The 18,266-nt window shown below is 35.0% G+C and overlaps 3 protein-coding genes across 9 annotated transcripts; 1 reads left to right on the top strand and 2 right to left on the bottom strand.

The window, feature by feature from the left end:
- Positions 1–416: 416 nt before the first annotated feature.
- LOC101210541 (protein FAR-RED IMPAIRED RESPONSE 1) lies at positions 417–5,148 on the top strand. Of its 4 annotated transcripts, XM_004147684.3 has the most exons (9): positions 418–751; positions 1,533–3,722; positions 3,850–3,906; positions 3,997–4,065; positions 4,163–4,234; positions 4,330–4,401; positions 4,494–4,535; positions 4,638–4,718; positions 4,864–5,148. In XM_004147684.3, the coding sequence occupies exons 2-8, from the start codon at positions 1,665–1,667 to the stop codon at positions 4,692–4,694; spliced, it is 2,427 nt and encodes an 808-aa protein (XP_004147732.1). In that variant the 5' UTR covers positions 418–751; positions 1,533–1,664; the 3' UTR covers positions 4,695–4,718; positions 4,864–5,148. The 4 variants fall into 4 exon arrangements, 3 of the variants coding, with proteins under 3 accessions (XP_004147732.1, XP_011653253.1, XP_031740613.1); XM_011654951.2 differs by having other exon boundaries at positions 4,638–5,148; XR_004216314.1 differs by lacking the exons at positions 4,638–4,718; positions 4,864–5,148 and having other exon boundaries at positions 417–751; positions 4,147–4,234.
- Positions 5,149–6,001: 853 nt separating this feature from the next.
- LOC101210292 (cytochrome P450 97B2, chloroplastic) lies at positions 6,002–12,743 on the bottom strand. Of its 2 annotated transcripts, XM_004147683.3 has the most exons (15): positions 12,454–12,742; positions 12,172–12,347; positions 11,445–11,625; positions 11,164–11,271; positions 10,621–10,705; positions 10,275–10,513; positions 9,463–9,636; positions 8,591–8,638; positions 8,405–8,464; positions 8,046–8,132; positions 7,849–7,937; positions 7,307–7,398; positions 6,830–6,891; positions 6,467–6,616; positions 6,002–6,377 (listed from the first exon to the last, which is right to left on the bottom strand). In XM_004147683.3, exons 2-15 carry the CDS (start codon positions 12,312–12,314, stop codon positions 6,153–6,155), a joined length of 1,743 nt encoding a protein of 580 aa, XP_004147731.1. In that variant the 5' UTR covers positions 12,315–12,347; positions 12,454–12,742; the 3' UTR covers positions 6,002–6,152. The 2 variants fall into 2 exon arrangements, with proteins under 2 accessions (XP_004147731.1, XP_031740614.1); XM_031884754.1 differs by having other exon boundaries at positions 11,445–11,698; positions 12,172–12,743.
- Positions 12,744–13,650: 907 nt separating this feature from the next.
- LOC101210042 (root phototropism protein 2) lies at positions 13,651–17,828 on the bottom strand. Of its 3 annotated transcripts, none has more exons than XM_004147682.3 (7): positions 17,625–17,828; positions 17,362–17,420; positions 16,383–16,490; positions 16,224–16,293; positions 15,352–15,729; positions 14,455–15,198; positions 13,651–14,370 (listed from the first exon to the last, which is right to left on the bottom strand). In XM_004147682.3, the coding sequence occupies exons 3-7, from the start codon at positions 16,442–16,444 to the stop codon at positions 13,876–13,878; spliced, it is 1,749 nt and encodes a 582-aa protein (XP_004147730.1). In that variant the 5' UTR covers positions 16,445–16,490; positions 17,362–17,420; positions 17,625–17,828; the 3' UTR covers positions 13,651–13,875. The 3 variants fall into 3 exon arrangements, with proteins under 3 accessions (XP_004147730.1, XP_031740221.1, XP_011653251.1); XM_031884361.1 differs by having other exon boundaries at positions 13,876–14,370; positions 16,383–16,481; XM_011654949.2 differs by having other exon boundaries at positions 13,876–14,370; positions 16,383–16,456.
- Positions 17,829–18,266: the final 438 nt, after the last annotated feature.

The following is an 18,266-nucleotide window of genomic DNA, read 5'->3' as shown; positions in this document are numbered from 1 at the left end:
TACCTTAATTTATTTACTTCCAATTCCATAATTCTAATTCAAATACTCTAAATAAATTTTAAATTTATTTATTTCGAATTAAAATTTATCAAAATTTGTTACACAATAATTTATAACTATAAGTTTCATGCAATGAAATACACCACTATACTTTCATAATTTATAAAGAGAAGGTTAAAAGATGCTATATTTTAAATCTTATAAAAATGTTGTGAAATTTTGAAGGTTATAGTTAAGAAAGTATAAAATAGAAATTAAAATCACTTCTAATTTGGAAATCATTTTATTTTTCTACCATAACAAAAGTAAAAATGTATTTGAAATTGGTGATAAAATGGAAAATTTGAAAATGATGAAGTTCCAAAGACGCTATTGGAAAGTGGAAAGTTTTATATATGTATTTATGTGTGTGTGTGTGTGTGTGTGAAGGGAGAGGTAGAGAAGGTTTGTTGTTTGTTGTTTGTTGTTTGTTGGTGAGTTTAGAGAGGCGAGAGAGGTGAGCGTGGGAAGAAATATGAAAAACAAAAGGCGAGTGAAGGTGAAATCTTGAATTTGGAATCCAAAATTTGACCCGATTCCTTCCCCCACAGTTCTCCATCGGCGAGTGAGTTTCAAACCCTAATTTCTCAATCGAACAACCACTCGCGCAATTGCAATTCCTCCACTCGCCTTTTCTTCCTTCAACTCCTTCTTCCCTTCTCGGATCATTCCCATGAAAAACAAAAACATTCTTCTACTTCTTCTTCTTCAGGTCTCTCTCTCTTTTCTCTCTTTGTTTTAATATTCATTTCTGGGTTTCTCTCTTACTTTTCTGCGATCTTTATGCTGTTTTCATTTGATTTCTTTTGGGTTTTTCCATTTTATGTCTGTTTGGTTGTTTTCACTGTGCCGTTGGATAATTGTTTCTCTATGTGTAGTATACTCGATAGAATTTGGGAAATGTGCCATTCTATTGTCTTGTTGTTTCTTCTTCTTCTTCTTCTTCTTCTTCTTCTTGCCCTCCTCCTGACTTTAGTTAATTTGATGAAAAGGAGCCTTTTGAATTCTCTTGACTTCTTGATTTGGGATTCTGTCGATAATCACTTCTACAGTTTTGTCTCGTTGGCGCTTTACTCGTGTAAAGTGGGAACCTTTATAAGTCATTAAGGTTATAAGAAAAAAACGAGTTTTGTATTCTTTAGTACTTCTTTTACTTTCCTTTGAACATAGGATTTCTAGGAAACAAACATTTGCAGTTTTTATACAGCTTTACGAGATGTAGATTATGCAGTGCAACTTATGTAGCTGTATACTTTTAAATATTTGATGTCTGAGTATTTGTTTATGATCGAGTGGAGTTACTTTAAAAGTTTCCATCCGGTTTGTTTGCCGGCCAGCTGTTAGTTTTGAAGTCTTCGATCATGTGAATGTTGGGATTTAATTATTTATTGGCCATGATTTTAAAAATGCAAGCTGTAAACAATCATATATTGGCAATCTTCATAATAATGAATTTGAAAGTTTATTGAAGGGTGATCCCTCTATAATTTCAGGATTACGAAAATGACCAACAGGGGAATTCAGTCAAAGCAACGTATTGTAAATTGTGCTATGATGAAAAGGAATGAATCATGTGGCAGCATCTAGGTGAAATGTGAAGACTGTACCCTTTTTGTGCTGAACAAATGGTTGACGTTGTGGCTGAAATGCAAGATAGAGGTGGGATTGTTAGTTTACCAAAAAAGGACATCCTTTTTGAAGGGGATGTAGATTTCGAGCCACACACTGGAATTGAATTTGAATCCCATGAAGCCGCGTACACATTTTATCAAGAATATGCCAAATCAATGGGATTCACCACCTCAATCAAGAATAGTCGACGCTCAAAGAAATCAAAAGAATTTATTGATGCAAAGTTTGCTTGTTCAAGATATGGAGTCACTCCTGAATCTGAGAGTGGAAATAGCCGAAGGCCGAGTGTGAAAAAGACGGACTGTAAAGCCAGCATGCATGTGAAGAGAAGGCCAGATGGAAGATGGATTATTCATGAATTCATAAAAGATCATAATCATGAGCTTTTACCTGCTCTTGCATATCATTTTCGTATCCATAGGAATGTAAAGCTGGCAGAGAAGAATAACATCGACATTTTGCATGCTGTTAGTGAAAGAACACGAAGGATGTATGTTGAGATGTCGAAACAATGTGGTGGGTACAGAAATTTCAGTTTCCCACAAATCGACACGACCTATCAGTTTGACAAAGGCCGGTATCTAGCTCTCGATGAGGGGGATGCCCAAATGTTGCTTGAATACTTTAAACGCGTCCAAAAGGAGAATCCCTACTTTTTCTATGCTATAGACTTAAATGAAGAGCAGCGTTTGAGGAACTTATTTTGGGTTGATGCCAAAAGTAGAAATGACTACGTTAGTTTCTCTGATGTTGTTTCTTTTGATATCTCATACATTAAAACCAACGATAAACTTCCCTTTGCTCCTTTTATTGGGGCAAACCATCATGCACAGTCAATGGTGCTTGGTTGTGCACTGGCTGCAGATTGGACAAAACCAACATTTGCATGGTTGCTGAAGACATGGCTTAGAGCAATGGGTGGGAAAGCTCCCAAAGTTATTATTACCGATCAAGACAAAGCCTTGAAATTAGCGATTGAAGAAGTGTTCCCAAATACCCGCCATTGCTTTGCTCTCTGGCATATATTGGAAAAGATACCTGAAACTCTTGCTCATGTAATCAAACGGCACGAAAACTTCTTGGCAAAATTTAACAAGTGCATTTTTAAGTCGTGGTCAGACGAGCAGTTTGATATGAGATGGTGGAAGATGGTTACTAGATTTGAACTTCAAGATGATGAATGGATTCAATCATTGTATGGCGATCGTAAAAAATGGGTGCCAACTTATATGGAGGATATTTTCTTGGCTGGAATGTCAACTACTCAACGTTCTGATAGTATGAATGCTTTCTTCGACAAATACATTCACAAGAAAATTACACTGAAAGAGTTTTTGAGACAGTATGGAATCATTCTGCAAAACAGGTATGAAGAGGAAGTGATAGCAGATTTTGATACATTGCATAAACAGCCAGCCTTAAAATCTCCTTCTCCCTGGGAGAAACAAATGTCTACACTTTACACACACACAATATTTAAGAAATTCCAAGTTGAAGTTTTGGGTGTAGTTGGTTGTCGTATGAGAAAAGAAATTGAAGATGGTACCATTACTACATTCAGAGTCCAAGACTGTGAGAAAGATGAGCATTTTTTAGTAAGGTGGCATAAATTGAACTCTGAAGTTTCTTGTTTCTGCCGTTTGTTTGAATATAAAGGTTTCCTTTGTAGACACGCATTGATCGTGTTACAAATGCTTGATTTTCGGAGCATCCCGTCTCAATATATTTTAAAGAGGTGGACAAAAGATGCAAAGAGTAGGCAACCAGTTACTGAAGAAACAGAATTTAGACAGAATAGAGTGCAACGTTACAATGATTTGTGTAAAAAGGCAATTGAATTGAGTGAAGAAGGATCACACTCTGAGGAGTGTTATAATATTGCCATACGCACATTAGTAGAAGCTCTAAAGAACTGTGTTAATATTAACAACTCAAAAAGTGCTCCAGCAGACTCTTGCGTTCATGCTCATGGTCTACGTGAGGAAGAGGAAAATCAAGGAAGCATAACTGCTAAAGCAAACAAGAAGAAGAGTACAAACCGAAAACGAAAGGTTGGTTTCCAGTTAGCATTTGATAAGCTTTTATAATTATGTAGTGAGTAAGTTAAACATGGCAGTCACGTCTTTTGTTCGCCAAAGATTCCTGAAGAGTGCTTTTGATTCAATAATACCTTTGCAGGTACAAACTGAAACAGATATGATACTTGTTGAAGCACAGGACAACTTGCAGCCAATGGTTGAATCTCCTACTATGTACTTTGTCAGCATTGTGCATTTCTCATCATAATTAAGGATTTTTATTCTTGTTGGGTCTTTCTACTTGCAGGACAGTTTAACCTCGGATAGTATGAACCTGACCGGATATTATGGAACCCAACAGAATGTTCAAGGATTGGTAGGATATTTTATTAGCTTTTCAGTGGATAAGAGATTGATTGGAATTGTTACTCGGGACTTCATAGGTGCTTTTGTTAAGCTACTGCTGATTGCAGGTACAATTGAACTTGATGGAGCCACCTCATGATGCGTCGTACTATGTCAGCCAACAGAGCATTCAAGGGCTGGTTAGTCTGCTATGGTTATGTTAATGTAGCATATTCAATGATTATTAAGGTTTCTTAATTCATTTTGATTCAAATTCAATTTATTACTTTTGCAGGGACAGTTAAATACAATTGCAGCCAATCATGATGGATTTTTTGGGGTGCAGCATAATAGCATTCATACACTGGTATGTGGCATTATTACTATAAATATGCTTGGCGGACATTTTCTCCAACCAATAACTGATTTTATATTTTTCTTGGTTGTGTTTACATACAGGTGGATTATCGGCCAACGACTAGTTATAGCTATAGTTTACAGGTTTATTTAACACTTTCATGTGTTTGAGAAGGATCTTTCTGGTTTCTGAATTTGTGCTGCAGTCTTTTGTTGGTGGTTTTAACTATTCTTGAACAATTGCAGGAGGAGCAACATTTGAGATCTGCGCAGCTTCATGGCAGTACCTCAAGACATACTTGATGAAGAAACAAGCAGCTTTCCATGGTTAGTTGATTTGCTCAAAAAGTATATACAGGCTGTAGTTTTTTCGTGCCACGTAGTTTCATGCCCGAGCTTCTTTCCGTTTTTTCTTAAGATCAGATATAGAAAAAGTTCTGCATATTCACAAGTTAGCTACTTCGTTATTTAGGCTGTCCAAAAAACAGTTCCCATGAAAGAGGAAGGGGAAACAATTTGAGCTGTATAGCTGTAGCAGAAACATGTAACTTGTAAGAAGCAGAAATGTGTTGTATCTTGTAAGAAGGCAAATTCTGCTTGTGTATATGATCACATTTTACTTGTTAAAGCAATATTGATACTAGTCTCACAAAAGTGATTCTGTTCTGAAAGGCAAATTCTGCTTGTGTATATGATCACATTTTACTTGTTAAAGCAATATTGATACTAGTCTCACAAAAGTGATTCTGTTCTGAAATATTCTGCTGTGTGTTTGCAAGGCTGAGTTCCTATATAATTTTGAGAACCTAGCCATGCTCTCTGACCAACTAAATCAGGGTGAATTAGATTAATGAACGGACAATACTAGTAAAATAGGACGATACAGTATAGAATGTCAAGTTGCTCATCAGAAACTGATTTCAGTTTCATGAATTTTGTTGGTGGTAATTGTTATTATTGTCTCCAAACAGGCCTCAAATCCTTGAATTTCAACTAGTTTTTCTCGATCATTATTTAGATGAGTTGGGCTAGTTGGGTAAATTGAACGTGTTTACATTAAACTAGGTATTTCAATGACTTAGATGTGCTTTAAAAAGTCACATAAGAGGAAAGAGAAATATAACATGAATAGAGAATTGGATTCTATATGTGCTGTATCTGAGATGAATATTGGCCATTCCTGCTTCTCAGACTCCTTATTCATCATCCCGAATCAGCAAACACATATATAAAGCTTACGAAAAACCCCAACAATTAAAGTTCTCTCAAGAAAAATGATCCTTACATAATGACCATTCAATCATTCTTCAAATAAGTTTTTCTATTGAATTATATTTTAAAGTATTAGTTTATTAATATATATACATTTACTATTATTAAAAAAATGTCTCCAATGTGTTCTGTGTCCTACATTTAAAATTTTACAGGTCGCCATATTCGTGTCATATCTATCGCTCATACATACTCATATTTACAGAAAACTTACTCTAAACCACAAGTCCTTAACAAATATATTTCTGCTTCCGGCTCTCTTCCTATCATGAAATTTTGCAAGCTATTCAGAAAATCCTGCAGTTGGTCCTGCAATCAGAATCCTAAACCCAAAACAATTGAACTCAAAACCAATTTTTTGGTTATTTTTATCATATTATAAATGAACTGACATCTCTTTTTACGAAAAGAAAGAAACAATTTCCCAAGTATTATCATACATGCACAGATAAGTGTACCATATTCTTTGGGTAACAAGAATGTCATATATCAATTCACTTGTGATCTTCTTCTCAATTTGCACCACAACCCACTTTTGGTATGTATAGTGGCCCCAGTAACAAGTTCAACAGATTCTGGACTTCCTCTTAGTTCCACATCAAACTTCTGCAGTAACATAGCCAGTGCTATAGTTGATTCCATTAGAGCAAATTGATCACCCACACATTTTCTTGGTCCTCCACCAAATGGTAAGAAGGAAAAGTCTGATACAATCTGAGATAGTCGTCGGAATGATTCCATCGTCAACTGATATTAATTGTTATGCAACTGTTTTAGATTAGGATCAATGGTTGGCAAGTTACCTCATTAGGGTATAGAGCTCCAGGGCTTCTCGATGGGTCGAAACCGTCCCACCCTTCAATTCCTTCACTTGCCCTCTTTACTTGAAATCTCTCTGGTTCAAATTCTTGAGGGTTCTCCCAGAAGTATGGAGATCTGTGGAGATTGTAAACCTATAGCAAAACATTTACAGCGTTATAGAGTATATACATAAAAGGAAAGTAGAAGACGTACAGAACAAGAAGTCCAAAGACAAAGGAAGAATGTGAAAATACCATCCTCTAGTAAAATACTTTTAGCTTTGCAAAAAAGAAAGAACCAATGCAGTTGTCATTACAATTAAGAACACTGGGAACTAAGCACTTCCAATGCAACCTTCCACTTACAGAGATGAAGATGTCAGTCCCAGCAGGTATTGCATATCCATTTTTGTCCCCATTGTATCCTCCTGTATAATTACCATTGAAGTGTAAGATAACAGCATCGGGAACTCGCATCTTCAAGGTCAACAAAGCGGGAGAGGATCATTTGACTAAATTTTTTGTATGCTTATCAAATCATATAACATCTGTATTTCACACTACAGCCTTTTTATTTATTTAAAAATTTGTTATTATAATTATAATTTTATTTGGTTTATCATATAATAAGTAAATAATGGATACGGGTTTGTTTAAATCTATGTAAAAAAAAATGATTGTATAATCATGAAAACATGTCTTCACTGTATATCCTGTGAATTTCTCTTGAACTCACAACGGATCATCAATCAACAAAACCTTAACTGGAACAACACAACACTTAGCTGGATCTACCTCCTCATAACATATTCAGAACATGGTGATCTAAATAGCAATTAGTACCTGGCAATGTATCTGGTTTGAGAGCTCGTCTTATTAGCAAAGGTGGCTGAGGAAATAAACGAAGAGTCTCTGCGACGATAAGTCTGATGTACCTGACAGAGAATTACAGATCTATAAGGTCCAAGCTTCACCCAAGGGAAGGAATTAAAGTTCAGGAGTATTTTGTATAATTATACTTTCCATAAAGTTAAATCTTTAATTATAGAGTCATCAAAATTTTAAAAAGTACAAGTTATAGAATAGCTTGATGAGTGAAAGTCAAATCCTGACGTTAACTAACAGGTAGACTTTGCATGAGGAAAGATCCGACGTTACTAACCCTAATTGCAGCAGCCTTATAATGTATTAATCTCTTTTAAAGTATTAATATTAATATAATGCTATGGTTCAATGGATCATCGCATGGAGACTGAAACTAAATATGCAAAGAAATCTATGTAAACCACACTAACTGAATTGATGTGATTCCATTTTATCTCTTAAGCTTAGAAAAATGTAGACGAGTATTAAGCAGAGTACTTGGAAATAGATGACTTCCTTACTTCAATTCTTTAAATAATTCAAAAGTTGGCTTCCCCTTGCCAAGAACCAAATCGATCTCTGCCTGAGCCTTTTTCATTTTTGAAGGGTTCTGTAAAACCAACATTATAACCCTTATCTTAAACAAAAGAGGCGATCATAGAACTTGGATTAATACCATTTTATAAATGATGACAACAAGGCAGAGCTAAATGCTTACTTGTGCAAGCAAAAAAACAGCCCATGTAAGCACAGCAGCAGTTGTTTCATGCCCGGCAATAAGCATTGTCATCAGATCATCCCTAAGCTGTTAATATTTACACATACGAATGTGAAAGTAGATTCAGGAAAACATCATTCTGGTATTTTTATATCCCCTCGCTAACAATTTTCAGTCTCCTTTCCAAAAACTAAGCTATTTCTAATACAAATATACACTTATATATACTTGGACAGTTGGACTATCGCGATTTATCAAAATCGATGTACCACATTTTATTATCCAACAAAAAGTCCCAAATCAACATTGACTATGATATGTATAATTGGAGTTGTTAAAATAAAAATGTAGGTCTCTACCTGCCGATCATCGACATCAACTCCCCGCATATCAACCAAGAAACGCAAAAGACTGGCATCCTGAAAAGTATGACATAAACAATAAGCTGTTCATGATTTTTCAGAAATGTCTACTCTAGTGAAACACCAATACCTGGGAAAGTAAACTTTAGAATCAATAGTTTTCTCAGAAGATAGAAGAGGCACCTTGAGATTTAAATAGTCCCTTTGCTGCAATTTCTCAACATCAGCTTCCTGTTAGGAGATGCAACCAAAGTCAAGTCCAGGCTGTTGCTTCAAACAAATTTGTTCTGACAAGCCTACACAGTGAGTAACTAAGGTGTGTACTACCTAAAGGCACCTGTGACATGGAAAACAAAGTACAAAACTACACCTTGCTTTAAACATGGAAGGAAAAAAAGGGAAAATTAGCTTGTTAGTTACTTCTCGTGACACAGAATTATAAAAGATGGAAGAAGAATCGTGCATCAATCTTGTAAGTCCTAATCAATAACCATGTGTAGACGCACAGAATTCTCGTGACACAGAATTCTCAAGCAATATGTTATTTTCCAGCACAGGCATGGGTAGACGATTAGGCAGTTCAAGATATTTATTTATTTTTATGTAGTAAGAAATAAACAATCTTTGAAAATCAAAACCTTGATACTTTACAGACATGATCGAAACTTAGTTTAACTCCTACAAGTCTATGGAAAACATTTCCATAGTCTTATGGCACAGCACTTTATGCTTTCTAGTTAAGGTTTTGGTTTGGAAGAAGGGGGAATAGAATAAGTTTGAGTCTAGGATTATTGAGTTCATTTGGAATGGAGTTCACTTTGTAGCCACTAATTCTCAATACTTTTCACACAAGTCATCCAGAGTAGAGAGAGACCAGTAAATTTAACTTCAGTCTGAACATTGGAGTCAACTTATCAAGAATGCAAAAACTTTTCATGCTAAAAGTTACCATTAATAAGAAAATAATAACAAAATGACAACAGGACAAAATTTCTCACTTAAAAATGTTATTTCATCAAAACAACTTGCAAATTAAGTGTTAAGCCTCAGCTCACCTCTCGGGTTTCTCTTGCATTTCGTATTAGTCCATCAAGACAGTCATTAATAACCTTAAGGTCACTATGGAATTTACGCTGCCTTGGGACTATCCACCTTGCCAAAGGTACTTTCCAGTATGGGATATAGAAAGTTGATCTATGCTCTGCTTCAAAAAGGGTTCCATATACAGCCTGTAAGATATTTGTCAAAGTGCTGATTAAGAAAGCTCGATGTTCATGTTTTAGGTATGCAAGAGACATTAAATTAAAAATGAGAAAAACCTCCATCAAAAAGTTCTTGCCTACGGTCCTGTAATAAAAATGTTCCAAATCCTAGTCTCATGAATAAGAAGATCACCATATTTGTCTATTCTTAACGGGTTAAACCCTTCAGAGAATGCAAATAGACAAGTGGATCATCAATCAGAGCTTGGCACCATGTGTAAGATTAACATGTCTAGAAAATAATTATTTATGGGTAAAGTACCATTTAAGATTCTTTCATTTTTCTTAATAAAAGTTTGGTTTCCTTTTTATGAAAACCTCTCATCATTCAAGCCAGATACTTCGTTAAGTTATTGTTATCCCACTACAGAAAAACTGGTAATGCAGATTTGATAGAATAATACCATTTTCTCCTTGTGAAATGAAAAAAGATGGAGTTATTAGATGTTTCTGAACAAGGAAAACCGGCTAGCAATTTCAACTCACAATTTCAAATTATTAACAAAAAAATTCATCTTAGTGGTAACTGAAACTTCAACAACGAAAAAAAGAGCAGTGTTTCAGTGTGTGAGATTGTAATGCAGATTGTTTTCCTTTCTTTAGACCTTAATCACTGGAGATTCTTTGGTTACAGAACCAAAATCATAGTTGAAAACACCGAGTCCAATGATATCAAGAGCCAAACTCGAAAACTCTGCTTCCATATCCAACTCAATGGTTTTATCCTTCTGTAGTTCACCTTCTCCAAGAAGCTTCTCCAATTTCAGAATTGATCGTTCTGAACAATCAGCGAACACTTTGGTCATAGCTTCCAAGTAATAGGTATGGAACCCAGGAGCTATAACTGTAATTCAAAATGAAATAAATCAACGTCTCTAACAAGTTGTAAAGCTGAAGTCAAGATATTGATCAAATCACCCAAAAAGAAGTTCCAGTTTCTATTCTACTCACCTCGTCTCCTCTGCTTCCAAGTGTCAAGATCAGCTGGTATAAGTCCTTTGCCCATGATCGGTTCTAGAATATCAGCAAGCACTCCCTAATTGAGTATATTTGTTGTAGCAATAAGACGTTATGACAATACAAAGTGCAAACTATATTTGATAAGTATGGAAATTTTACACAAATAATGCTATTAGTCCAAAGAATATCATGCACAAACGTCGACAACAACTCCTCATAAAAACTACCATGTCCTAATCCTCTATTGTACAGGGAAATGACCAAATTCACCCCAAAGTCCACCTAATAATCACAGCACTAACATTTAGCAAATCTTTCATGTGGTTGATATTTGATAATATACCAATTAATCAGACAAACCCAAATTTAAATTTTCCTTTCAAGAAAGAAATAATATCACCATGATAGTACAGTAAATAGCTCTTAATAAGAAGATAAGAAAAAAAAATCATAGGTGCTCCATGTCCTCTGAAGTCTGGCTGACTAATACACTGTCTAACAAACAGAATTAGAGAAGTGGATTCAATATATTACCTTGTCATAAGAAAATGCGTTTTCACGAAGAATATATTTTGCCACGATAGGATCTGATACAACAACAAATGCTTTTGGTCCAAAGGCAAGTTTATAAACAGATCCATGCTGCAAATGAAGAAAACAAAATGAATAGAAAGAAATGGATGTTTAGATCTCATGAGCAGACAAAAATGAAAAGGTGCACATCACATTAACATTATAAGAGGGAGTGAATGTCCTCATAGGGAACTAATATTTCAGTTGAAGAAACCGATGAGAATTACGAAAGATGCAAATACCTCTAAGAACCAATCATACAGAGCAAAGAAGAGTGGGCGGCCGAACAAATCAGAGACTGCACCTTCAGCTATCGGCATAGATCCCAAATTTCCACCACTTAACAAATTGGTAAGAAGATTGCTAGCATTGTCAAGAAGATTTCTTTTTGTTTTCGGTTCACCAACGTCAGTTGATTGGCATCTACACAAACATTTCACACGATTGCCCCATAAACAACAAGTTCCACAACTTAACCACATCCTTCCCCCTTCATCTAACACCCCCAAACAAAACAGCAAAAACTATATCAAATTTGGATGAATCAAGATCCATTTCTGGCTCCTAGAGTTAACATGAAACCTGCAAGAATTTCATTCGCTAGCTACACTAAAGGAAGAAGATTGAAAGTTAAAAAAGGAATGATATTAGTCGCACACTATTTCCAGAGGTAAATTCAGGAGAAAGTTAAGATAATACATGGTATGAGAATTTCAAGTTCAGACCAATAATTATCTCTATTGCAACATCATTTGAACAAAGAAACATCCGCAAAGAGACCCAAAAGCTAAAACTCAAAAAACAGAGATGAAAAGGCAGCCGAAATCCCAAACCCATGATTGGTTTCTAGAAAAAACAGTGAAAAGAACAGAGAACACAGGCTTACATAAACCTCGACCCAGTTAAACTCATGAAAACAACTAAAAAAAGAAGTAAAAATCTACAAAGAACAAAAATAGAAACGTTTACCTCACAACCGGAGCTCTAAGATTGTATTTGAGATACTTGATGGGCTGTCTCGACATACCCAGAAACCCAATTTCATTTCTGTGTGGATTTCCATGGAAGAGAGCAGAAGGCAGGTTCCAAAGGGCAGTGGCCGCCATAGCCATTCCCAAGTGACACACCAATCTTAAATAAACAAACTGAGCAGTGACGCAAAATCAGTAATAAATCACTGAGTGCACAAAAAGGGGGGGAAAGGAAATCGAAGGACACTCAAGAATTCAGTGAAAGAAATATGAAACGAACCGTCCAGGTGGGATTGGGAGAGAATTTTTTATTTCTTAAAAAAGAAAACAACTTTTTTGCTCCCTCTGTTTTCTCTAATGTTTAGTGCGAAAACCCACCAAGGATTTGTGTTATCTAACCCAATATAACACAGTACTGAAGTGCATACAAAAATTGGTGCGCATGGAGTCTACTTTCCGGCCATTTTTGCAGCCCCCACCAGCTCTTTCTGGGAAAATTCTTATCCGATGAATGATATTTTGGGTCAGAAAGATGAGAACTGAAATTTTAGTGACAAGTGATGCATTAAAGGTTGTCCACTACTACTAGATTTTAGTAATGTTTTAATGTGTGAAATTTGTATGTTTGTTTTTTTTAAAGAATTGTGTTATCAATTAGAATAACTAAAAGCTCCCAACTCTTCTCTTGAGGGTAAGTTTGATCATTTACTTCTAAAGTTTAATTTAGTAAGAATTGTGTTATTAGTTTTTGATTAAGTGGTTCAAATAAAATTGTTACCAAAGCTGACTTTAGTATAAATTGGACATGAAATTTTTAATAACTTTTTTCTTTACAAAGTATTTGGGATGTAAAGTGAGTTATTATAATCTGTGACTATTATAGTTCGAATCATAGTAGTTTGTGTTATTATAGTCTGTGTTTGAGGTACAGATTATTATAATTGAATTATTATAATCTATATTTGAAGATACAAGAGATAAGTGAGAACAGTGAAAAAAGAGAGAGTGAGAAATATGAAGAAAATAATAAATAAATAGTCATTACCTTAGAATTGTGATAATTGTTTAGACAAACATAGAATAGGGTAAATGAACTTCTTATGTTTTCTCTAATTTATAAATTTTGAAAATCAAATTTAAAAATTTAAGAATATAAATTTGGCTAAAAAAAAAAAGTAAAAGGTGAAAGTGAACAAAAATAGAGAAAATTATATAAAAAAAAATTGAAAATTACAATGTGATTATCTTTATCTTAGTCACTCAAAGTAGGTTAAAGACAAACATAGAATGTAATAAAGAATTTGGACCTTAATTTAATAAATTTCAAAACTTGACTTGTCTCTAACAAAAGCACAAAATAAAATACAGAAACTCATAGTTGAGAATAACTTAATTATTTCCTATCTTCTCCAGAGATGATTAACATAGATCAACCTAAAATAAATGTATGAATATATATTGAGAGAGGAGAAATGAATAGTAAAGAAACATAGGAATTATGTATGCTTAATTGCTATAAAATGTGTAGTTCACAACACAACTTCAACAAAACATTGAAACACCAACTTTAAAAGGAGTAAAAGAAAGCAACTTTATACAAAACGAGCAGAGAGCAAAATGGAAGAAGAATATCAATCTCACAAATAAGCACAACGAATTTTTGTTTCAAGAACAACCCAAAATAAATGCACACAAGTTTTATTTAAGATATAGAGAATCTTCTCCTCCTGGGTTTGGTAATGTCGATGCCATCATCGATGTTTGAAGTGTCTTTAGATCCGTGACGGAAGGGATTTAATTTCCCAAGCGTTTTAGAGACGGAGGAGAAGAAGGTGCCCTTGGATCTAGAGGTTGGTACTTTAATGGAAGATGTTCCTTGAGAACTCTTTTGCATATCAGATATGTAGAGCTTCATCTTCATCAATTCAGACCTCAACGCCTCATTCTCTTTTACTAATGACACGTCCGCCTGAGCTTGAGTCCTTGCCATGGTAGCAGCGTCCTCTTGGGTGCTCTTCCGGTCATCGGGCGTGCCGCTTCTTAGCTTCAGTTGGTCGTAGTAGAGAGCATGAAGAACTATTTGCACAGGCAACCGCTTGTTTTGTGAAGCATGCACTCGAGCTTCGTATGATAGTTTTAATGGGTCCATCACACTACATACCTTTTCCCGTTCTATCTCATCAAGATTTGGGTGTGCCTGAGAATCAACGTTTGAGTTATTTAACTCATCTTCAAACAACAATTTATACGATGGAATGGAAAGAAAAAAAGAAAGACAAACCTTGAGGTATATATCAATGGCTCGATAAAGATCGTCATCAACCTTGCGAGCAAATTTGGGAATAATATTAGCAATCCCATTAAATTTTGATATACTGAGTTCACCGTAAGTAGCAATTTCCCCCAAATACGCATCCACCGTCTTCGCCACTCTCTGCATTGGAACAGAGCAAATCTCTTTCAAATCTCCGGCATTAAACACCGCCACACTCTTCTCCTTTTCCACAAACCCCATTATTATCCTCCTTATACTTTCCAATTCCACCAGCCTCTCTCCGTCGTAAGTGAACGACACCATCAACAAATCATCCACGCTCAAATGTTCAAGAACCATCGATATCCGTTTCTCCAGTTCGTTCTTGCACCCAGTGCTGGTTTTCAGGTAAATTGCTGATCGGAGAAGGCAGCAGAGGAAGTGGATTGGGAATGCGGCTTTGTCCGAAGGTAAGAGAGATACAATAGATTCTAGAAGGTGGCGTTGTTTGATTCTTGTGTCGGAATCGTTGTCAACAGAGTAATTGGGGGTGGTTGAGGATCGGAGAGTTGTGCCAGAGTGGTCGCGGACTAGATCGCGGAGAGATCTCTCGGCGTAGGTGATTAATGCAGCGGAGAGAGTGGAGGCTTTGGCGCCGCGAGATTTCATGGCGGTGATGATTTTAGCAAAGAATTCTATGTCGATTATTGTTAGTTCCTCTGTCCACCAATTTGGTGGTGATCGACTTGGGAAGTTTGCCTCATTGCAAGCCTGCGCAAGGAAGAAATTTACACTCAGTTTTGTGAAAAATAGGTAAAGAAAACAAAGAAAGTAGTTTATACAAGTAAAGATTTTCATCCTAACATCCAAAAAGTAAACGTTTAAACCTCTAAAGAAGGCCTTGAAAAGGAGAAAATGGTGTACCTTGGAACTGATAACATCCACACATCTGTGGACAATGTAAAGATCTTCAGCCATGGGAAGGAGAAGATGGGAAGATTTAAGAACAACAATGGCTCCAGAAAGGCTGGAGAGAGCGACTTGGGATAGAAAATCTTCGGTCCGACCAATGAGATTGTTGTCGCAATACTTGTCTGTCATTTGCAAGTACTCTGCAGCACATCGTAGGGCCGCAACATTGTGTACTGTGATCTCAAAGTTGACACCATAGCAGAACTTGGCTGCCTTCTCGAATATTTCAGCACCGCCGGGGATGTCCGTCAGATCGATCCTTGTTAGATCCGCCTCCGTCGATTCCATTATCAATTTTCGTATGTAGTTGCTCTTTGCTACCAACATGAACTGCACGCACCACATCCAACCCAAGCAACCATATTATATCCTTTCTATTTCCATACTTGTAAGCCATAAATGAGTGAAACTATGAAACTTTTCATTTTAAGATTAAGAAATTAATAACAAGTCATTAGTTACATCGTTCATTTGTATCATAAATTATATAGAAATAATGATTACTTGATATTAAAAAACATTACTTCAAAACTTTTAATCCAACAATTTTACATTTTGAAACTCTACATAAACACATTCTTATAAATTCAATAAAAATATATATATATTTTCTTAGATCTTAGCAATGTTATACATCTAAATCGTTACACGTTGCAAAATGTAACTATTTAGTTGTTATTTACTAAAGATAAAAGCGACTAAAATGTTACAAATAGAAAATACAATTATGAGAAACTAATACTTAAAAATTAAATCCTTAGTGAAAGTCTATACGAAAACTTGGAAAGAAATTGAACTAACAAATTTGGAAGTTGTTTCATTACCTTGTGAAGAGGAAAATGTGCTTCACCAACAGCAACGACAACATCTGTTGGAATATCTTGAGAGAAAATCCTAAAAAAAATAGAGACGAACAATATGAATGTCTAACATGTTTGTTTCTTTTGATACCTAACTAAAATTTTAAAACAATCAACACATACCATTGTCCTGTTCTCTCCATGGCGATGGACATCCTATTGTTTCCCTTCATTGACGAACTCATGCTTCTCCTCGACTGTAATTGTACCCGTTTGTTTTTTCTAGTATAGCTATTATAATAATTAAAAATACATAACATTTAACAAACAAATTCAAGATAAATTATCATTTCTTTCTTAAAAAATGTACTAGATTCAAATCTGAGTTCATTTAGAACTATTAGATTTAAGTAATTTTCAAATCAAGCCTTTCCATTCAAAACATTCATAAAAAATCTAAATCCTTCCATATTTTGCTACCAAGGATGATTTGAAAAGCAAGATCCAAATGGTCCAACCATTTAGATCCAATTTTGCTACCAAAATTTGAAACAAAAACATATAACATACAACTAAAAAAAATCAATAAGTAGAAACTTTACGCTATAAGAATTTTGGTCTTGGTTGATATTTTTCTATTAATTCAACATAATTAATTAATCACAATAATATTTAAGCAAAATCAACCCCAATTCAAAATCAATTAAATTACATAAAAAGATCATCATATACCATCCTTTATCAAAACTATTCAAAACGTACCAAACAATTTCCAATGAATTATCATTTAATACTTTCAAACAATTGTCACATCCCAAGAGATTCAAAACATATGGGATCAACTATAACAAACATTCTTAAATTAAACACTTTTTAAAAAAAGAAATTAAAAGTGATAGCATTCCTTTTAAATTTTAAAACTACTAATCAGAAAAGGAAAAAAAAAAATACTAAAATGACCTAACAATGATCCGACCTAAAACATGAAACTTTCGTTCTTAGTTATTATCACATCAATTCATATCTCAATTTTGATTGCTCACCAAAATTTAAAAAATGATATACTACCACAAACATAGAGATATTTTATAAAGAAACGACAAAAGGTGTAAAAAAAAATCTTGAACATTTAATCAAACATATGAAATCATTATATACTTACTGAGTGTTCTCAAACCAAAATCCGAATGCTCGAGCAAAGCTTGAACTTCTCCTGGAAGCCTAAAAAACAGAAATAATTTTTCTTTTTAAGGTTAGAATCAACGAAGATAGTTTAGTAGAATATTCCTACACTAAAAATTGAGAACAAATCTTAACAAATAACTCCAAAAATTACAAAATAGAAAGCTTCCACGTGTAAAGAAAATACTTTAATCCAAGAGTTCCAATACTGATTAAATCTTTTAAAAAAAAACGAGGGGTTACCTTGGTGGTTGGGGTTGGAAAGTATCCGAAGTGGGAGATCCGAAGGTAATGGAAGAAGTAGCAACGAGGGTGGATGTGGGAGGGAAGATGTTGGTGTTGGCGCGGCGTGGGAGAGTGAGGGGGGCCGCCGCGGGGAGGAGGATGTGGGGGGGATATATAGAATAACAGAGAGAATTGATATGAAGAAAAAGAGAATTGGATATGATTGCTGGAGACATGATGGAGAAATGTGGACCTTTTTCCAGTTTGTAAACATTCAAGACCACTAAAACAAGTGGCTGAGTTTCATCCACCTCTGGGACCTCTACATCTTGGCCATTCCTTTGCCACCTCATCTCATTCTCTAAATTCTTCACTGACAATGACTCTAAACTCATTACCAACTTGGCCTACAATAATACCATATGCATACTCTTCCTCCTCTTTCCTATCGAACATCCCACCATCTATTCTATATATTTACATTTAGTTTTCTACTTCTACTTCTACTTCTACCTTCTTATCGTTGCTATAAATTTTATAACTAATTGATAAATTTTGTTATATTTACAATTTTTCTTAAAATTTGCTATACATTGACATAATTATAGCTAGTAAATTTTCTAAAACAAAGTTGCCTAATAATTAGTTAGGTGTGGTAGG

The sequence above is a fragment of the Cucumis sativus genome, chromosome 4 (genome assembly GCF_000004075.3).
Source record: "Cucumis sativus cultivar 9930 chromosome 4, Cucumber_9930_V3, whole genome shotgun sequence".
Taxonomy (NCBI): Eukaryota; Viridiplantae; Streptophyta; class Magnoliopsida; order Cucurbitales; family Cucurbitaceae; genus Cucumis; species Cucumis sativus.
The sequence above is the reverse complement of the archived record's forward strand: the minus strand, read 5'-3'. Positions and strand labels throughout refer to the sequence as shown.

Coding starts and splice junctions, on each gene's coding strand:
- LOC101210042 (XM_004147682.3), bottom strand. CDS start 16,444: ATGAGTTCGTCAATGAAGGGAAACAATAGGATGTCCATCGCCATGGAG. Junction 16,294..16,382: donor ATGGAGAGAACAGGACAATG/GTATGTGTTGAT, acceptor TATTTTTTTTAG/GATTTTCTCTCAAGATATTC. Junction 14,371..14,454: donor CCATTGATATATACCTCAAG/GTTTGTCTTTCT, acceptor GTTGATTCTCAG/GCACACCCAAATCTTGATGA.
- LOC101210541 (XM_004147684.3), top strand. CDS start 1,665: ATGGTTGACGTTGTGGCTGAAATGCAAGATAGAGGTGGGATTGTTAGT. Junction 4,066..4,162: donor AACAGAATGTTCAAGGATTG/GTAGGATATTTT, acceptor TGCTGATTGCAG/GTACAATTGAACTTGATGGA. Junction 4,402..4,493: donor ATAATAGCATTCATACACTG/GTATGTGGCATT, acceptor GTTTACATACAG/GTGGATTATCGGCCAACGAC.
- LOC101210292 (XM_004147683.3), bottom strand. CDS start 12,314: ATGGCTATGGCGGCCACTGCCCTTTGGAACCTGCCTTCTGCTCTCTTC. Junction 8,639..9,462: donor ATGCAAGAGAAACCCGAGAG/GTGAGCTGAGGC, acceptor ATCTCCTAACAG/GAAGCTGATGTTGAGAAATT. Junction 6,617..6,829: donor GGACTGACATCTTCATCTCT/GTAAGTGGAAGG, acceptor GTTTTGCTATAG/GTTTACAATCTCCACAGATC.